This window comes from Suillus subalutaceus (assembly GCF_016647625.1).
Source record: "Suillus subalutaceus strain FC151 chromosome Unknown DFJ58scaffold_243, whole genome shotgun sequence".
In the NCBI taxonomy this organism is placed as follows: Eukaryota; Fungi; Basidiomycota; class Agaricomycetes; order Boletales; family Suillaceae; genus Suillus; species Suillus subalutaceus.
The window spans coordinates 53,769-59,768 of NW_024540492.1; the positions used below are offsets into that span (position 1 = coordinate 53,769).

The following is a 6,000-nucleotide window of genomic DNA, read 5'->3' on the forward strand; positions in this document are numbered from 1 at the left end:
ACAGAACAAACTGCCAGGACGTTAACCTTGCTTCTGAACTTTCGCGCAACTTTTCTGTTCAAGCTCCCTCGCCGACTGCTTACCAAAAAGCTCCCAGGTTCCTCATGCGTCTTCATATCAGTTCTTATCGACTATCGATGGGTCGCTGCATGGTCTCACGTTGCAAATTACTCTCCCGTAGGTAGACCTTCCTTCCTTCTATATCACGGTTGCAAATTGATTTATGGACGCCCTTCCTTGATGTAAATAGAGTTATGGTGCTGCAAGGGCCTAGGGTTACGTTTTTTCATTACCCAGACTCCGGATTGATGATGGAATTTTCAGCTGTCTGGCCGTTTTTCAGCTTGTTTCAACGATAGCGCAAGTTTCAACTATTTTGTTAAGATATGTTGCTTCTGTCCGCAACGCCGACACGTCACGTTGTACGTAGAGCGCTTGCTAGCCTCATGTTGATGATCCATACTCACCACGATCATCTAGTGCCTCGTGTACTTCTTATCGATCATTATCGATGGGTCACTACAAGGTCTCAGTGTTGCAAATGGACTATTGGGCTACTGGGTACCTTTCCTTGATTTAAATAGCGTCACGGTGCTGCTTGGGTTTCATTTCACACTGTCAAGATGGATCCCATGACTAGCAGTCTCACCATTCTTCAGCTCGTTCAGATGATAGCGCAAGCTTCAGCTCTTTTGTTAGGATATGTCGCTTCCGTCCGCAACGCCGACTCGACTTCTCGGAACCTGCTTAATGAGTTCAGCTCAATTGGCGGCGTCCTGACTACTGTTATGGAGATCGAGAAAGATGGCTCTCTTCCAGACAATCTCCGTCTTGCACTTTCAAATCTGATGGCCAACAATGGACCAGTCGCGAAATTACAAATGGAACTGAAGAACATTCTGCCAAGTGAACACAAAAGCAGGAAAATGAAGACGACAACCAGAATGGCGTGGCCCTTTAAGGAAAAGGCAGCAGCAGCAATCGTCAATACATTGAAGCTATACTGCGGCGAGATCACAAAAATTCTAGCGATAGATACATGGTGAGCTGACTCACTTGTGATGATCGCCAATACTAATGTAGCGTAAGGATCACACTCAATGAAGTCGATCGAGGCCTCAAGAAAGTCGATCTAGGAGTCCAGGAAGTTGGTCGAGAACTCCAGAATTAAAAGTAGCGCAAGAGGCGCAGGAGAAAGGTGGGACGATAAGTACCAGTTACCTTCTCGCCCTATTCAAATCTGTGTAGCTGCGGAACGTCAAAAGCTCCTTCAATGGATGAACCCAGTGCCTTGTGTTGAAAAGCACGATATCTCCCGTCGGGAGCGCAACGCCGCGACCTGTCGTTGGATTTTCCAGGCCAAGCAGTATAAGATCTGGAATAATTCCGAATGCGCATTCCTATGGCTGAATGGTCAACGTTGGTTTTATTCCATTCGCCATTAATTGCGGGTTAATGACGTTCGAAACAGCTGGGTGGAAAGACTATCCTTGCGTAAGTTTCAACAGGTTTGGAGAGCCTTAATTGACTTCTGAATAATCAGTTCCGCTGTCATCGACGAAATTCAGGACGGTGGGCAAGCCGAGCCCCAGACGCTCGCCTACTTCTATTGCAATTTCGGAGATGACAATACGAGAATCGCAGCTGCAGTGTTGCGATCTTTGCTTGTTCAGCTCCTCCGGCAATCTAAAGATGACTGGTCACCAAGATACGCGGGCAAAAGCAGCAAGATTCGAATGCAGAAGTGGATTTAGTTTCCCTGCGCGAGCTACGACAGCAACAACGTAACGGAGATTGTTGTCCCACAGATCTGGGGTTTCTACGAAAGCTTCTCGTTGAAGCGTCTAAGCTAGTCGACGACCGACCAGTCCTCGTGATCGACGCCTTAGATGAATGTAAGGACCACGGCGACCTCGTAGGACATCTTGTCAAACTCCCTGAAGACGCTCGACTACGACTCTTCGTTACCGGTCGAACCGAGCCCAACATCACAACAGCCTTCCGTCATCTCCCCATCGTGTCGCTGAAGGACAGCGCCGAACAAATGCAAGAAGATATATGTGCGCACATTGCTGAGCAGCTGACGACTCAGTCGCGTCTGTCACGCCTATCCGAAACGCTTAGAACGGCTATTTTAGAGACATTGTTAAAGAAGGCCAAGGGCATGTGAGCAAAGCAGCTTTCACTTGCTCCTCGAAAATTCATCATCGTGCGATCCCATACAGGTTTCGCTGGGTTCAGTGTCAACTAGATGTGATAATGAAGTGCAAAAGACCTGATAGTGTTCAGAAAGCCCTTGACGACCTTCCAAAGGATTATACGAACATATGATAGGATTATTCGCTCCATCGAAGAGAGGGGGCACGATGATGGCCCAATTTCTAAGAGCTGCTTGCTTTGGCTCGCTGGCGCACTCTCCCCTTTGACGCTTGATCAACTCAACGAAGCAATAATGATTGAGGCTGGACAGTCGAGTCTCAATATGGACCTTGGCGTGATGGATCCTATGGATATCGTGGTCGCGTGCAGCAGCCTTGTGACCTATGACGAGGCAACTGGCGTCGTTTCTCTGTCTCATTATAGTGTAAAAGTATGATATGTTAACCCACTTCATGCTATTCATTCGCTGATGCGCTACGCAACCAGGAATACCTGATCAGCCGACGCCCTAATAACATCCTGAAATCGATCTCGGACGTGCATGCGCGTATTTGTGAGCTTTTGATCACGTATGTGTTATGCGACTCCACGTATGCAAAAGGTACGATACTGTGTTCCGCAGTTAAGAGCTATGAAACTGAAGGTGTTTGTACAGCTACGGGTTGTACTGCAAGTTCTGCTTCTGCTGCCGGTGGTGAAACACCATCCATTGCTGAGCTATGCAGTTAAAGCATTGGCGCACCTTTGTCATGTTTCGGAGAAGGATTCACGTGTCATAGCTGCCCTGCAGCGGCTACACTTAGAGTTTCTTCACAACACAGAGAGACATCCCCTGCTTGAAAGTCTAATTCAACCATTAACGGACAGCGGGCAGTCAAGTGTCACTTCCCCCTCGCTTCTATTCGTCCCTCTTAGGTTCGGAAATCCATGGATGGTGGAAACCCTCGTCAAGGAGCAACCCGATCTCCTGGGCGTAGATGTTGCCCGTGGTTTAGGTTCTCCCTTGATTTTTGCCATAGCCTCGAACCCCGTCTTTCTCAGTGTTCTCCTGAAGCTGGGTGTCGACCTCAACAAATCTTCTTCCATCCAAACCGATTTATACCATCAGCGTGATCTTCCCTCAGGCTCCTTTGCCCCGATTTCGTGGGCAGCTGCAATCGGAAGTCAAGTGGCTGTGGAGTTCTTGCTGTCACAAACGAAGGTCGAGCTACCTGTTGGCATTCTGCACACGGCCGTCATGTCCAAGAAGCGGTCCCCAAAAATCATTCACAAACTGTGTCAACGCGGCGCAGATGTCACTTTCACTGTCGATGGCTCCACCCCTCTTCATGCTTTACTTTCCAGCTTGAGATTGAGGCTCAGAGCTGATCAACGCCAATGGCTACCAGTCATAAAAGCGCTCGTCGGTGATCTTTCTGGGCATGACTGGACCGCCAGAACGGCACTCCACATTGCTCTTGACAATCGTCTGAGTGATGTTGTCGTATACCTCATTGAGCAAAATGCGCAGCTGACAGCGACAGCGACTCTCCATCCAAATTTGGAACTGGGCTGAAGGCAAACAATGGTTTGCCAAGGTTCAAGCAGCAACTCTCGCTGCTGATCAACCGTACACCAGAATTACGGGGAAGATCATCGATGCTACATGGCAATCGCGACTGGTCGAATTTCCAGGCGCAGCCACTATCAATCATGGAGACGCCAATCCAATTTGTGCTTTTGTTGTTTCTGTCATTGACAGGAAACTATACAGTTTGTTCAGGCGGATTGTCAGCCTGGAGGCTGACCTTTCACGCGATAAATTGTTGCTTCGAAATAACGTCCAAGAGTCCCTTGAAAACGACGAATTTGCTCGACTCAAGTTCCGTTTTTCATGGTTACAGATCCGTCAGCGGGTCTCCAGCCGCCTGCTGGACTATCATCAAGGAGACGCGATTACCAGCGTTCTACGACAGTTAACCCGGGATAAAGATTCGACTGGCGATTCCCTTTTTTCGGTTATCCAAAACAGAAGAGTGGTGCCAGATAAGCTTTGATGATCTTGAGTACGTACTTGATATCTACCGAGGTCGTCTGCATTAGTTTTGCATGTTATGGGCGGCCGCATACTATAATGCTCTACAAGTGCGCTGCCAGTGTTCACATATACACGTTTCACATAACTTCACGCATTGAACTATTGTAGATATTTGACCCTAGTCACGAAAACCACAGGAGAGTTGATGAAGAATGGCCTCCAGCGACTACTCACGAAAAATGTATGATCTATCGAAGATAAACTACATACCGTCACGTGGAGCATCTGAAAATGTAGATGACAAGCGCCATAAGCAAACATCAAAACCCAGAAAGTGGTCAGGTATATCATCGTACATGCCACTTTTATAGGGTGTATAACCATGTGCTACGAATCCTTAGTCCTGAAAAATGTGCGCGCTCCACATCAATGAATATTGAATGTACATGACATCACGCAGTTGAAACTTTTTTTAAAAAAAAGTGAGGCCTTCATTCTGTGCAAAAAAACCAGGACTAAATTATCAACGCACTGAAATATCCAAGGACGGTCCCACCTACCAGTCAGTTCTGGCATAGTAAGACAGTATAGTAACTTGAGTGTCGACTCCGAATCATCCAGGAAAATGGTCGGAGATAAAATATATGAACGAGCAAACTTGATGCAGAACTCGACAAAGGTTCACAAATGGCTCGAAGTTTCAGGAGCGTGTCCGAGTCAGCATCAGGCAAAGCGTGCATTTCACTGAGTAGTGTGACGCAGTTAGAGTCCTGCGATCCCAACACACAGGTAAAAACGCGATTATGGGAAGAACGCATGATGTATCGAAGGTGATACCACCAGCGGCACTGCAATGCTCGTTAAAATGAACCAGTAGATGTGAACTATGGTCTTAGGCTCTGTGGGCATCTCAACGAGTAGTGACAGGCAAGGCACGACGTACCGTGCTCGAACTCTGTCACTATTCGAAACATGAACCGCATCGCCGAGTGGATGACAAGCACCAAACAAGCGCAGAGACTCAGTCTAAACAGGCCAGCCGGACATTGCCGAAGTACTGTATATTACCAATCAGCCACAACCCTCCGTTCGGCGACTGGTGTATTGAAGCCGCCCAAACGACCTCAAGACCTCTGCTCAAGGTGTGTCTCATCGCTGTCTAACACAAAATAAAGCTAATGCTGAACTTGCACAAGCTCAAATAACGTAAGTCCACGAGGAAGGAGACAGCAAAATCGCAAAGTTTTGACAGAATTCACTAACGAAACCCCATCAACAGCTCCCCAAATGGCTCAACGCGTCACCCTCCGTAAACGCCAACCCTACAACACCACCTCAAGCCGTAGACGCATCGTAAAGACCCCAGGTGGAAAACTCGTATACCACCACCTAAGAAACTTCCTACTCAGCCGAAATGCGGTGATTGCGGTATTGGTCTTCCTGGTGTACGTCTCTTTTGACTAGATTGTTGATTGGAATTTGATTTTTTGTTTGTGCGTGGCTATAGGTCCCTGCTCTCCGTCCCCGCCAATACGCAACGATTTCCAAGCGCCAAAGACTGTGTGCAGGGCTTATGGTGGTTCGCGATGCGGAGACTGTGTCAAGTCGCGGTGCGTTTCTTCATTACTTCATGTCTCTCTTTATCTAAACTGTGTGTGAACAGCATCCTACGAGCATTCCTTGTCGAGGAGGCAAAGATAGTCAAGAAGGTCATCAAAAGCCAACAGAAGGCAGGAGGCCGCAAGTAAATAGTATACTTTGGCCTTTTGGAGTGGTCGTTTTTATGGCTATGGATCCTCATGCATTTTTTCATTTCGTTTATC

General features: G+C 47.6%; 2 protein-coding genes across 2 annotated transcripts; both read left to right on the forward strand.

Annotated features, from left to right (window-relative positions):
• Positions 1 to 623: 623 nt before the first annotated feature.
• DFJ58DRAFT_847761 (uncharacterized protein) lies at positions 624 to 3,715 on the forward strand (the record flags this gene model as incomplete). The annotated part of the gene is made up of 8 exons (XM_041393515.1): positions 624 to 1,042; positions 1,084 to 1,147; positions 1,472 to 1,494; positions 1,544 to 1,649; positions 1,709 to 2,166; positions 2,335 to 2,590; positions 2,647 to 2,761; positions 2,886 to 3,715. 8 exons carry the CDS (start codon positions 624 to 626, stop codon positions 3,713 to 3,715), a joined length of 2,271 nt encoding a protein of 756 aa, XP_041236099.1.
• A 1,749-nt stretch (positions 3,716 to 5,464) lies between these two features.
• DFJ58DRAFT_719407 (uncharacterized protein) lies at positions 5,465 to 5,925 on the forward strand (the record flags this gene model as incomplete). Its single annotated transcript, XM_041384620.1, has 5 exons — positions 5,465 to 5,554; positions 5,587 to 5,622; positions 5,685 to 5,697; positions 5,727 to 5,787; positions 5,841 to 5,925. The coding sequence occupies 5 exons, from the start codon at positions 5,465 to 5,467 to the stop codon at positions 5,923 to 5,925; spliced, it is 285 nt and encodes a 94-aa protein (XP_041236100.1).
• Between the last annotated feature and the right edge of the window lie 75 nt (positions 5,926 to 6,000).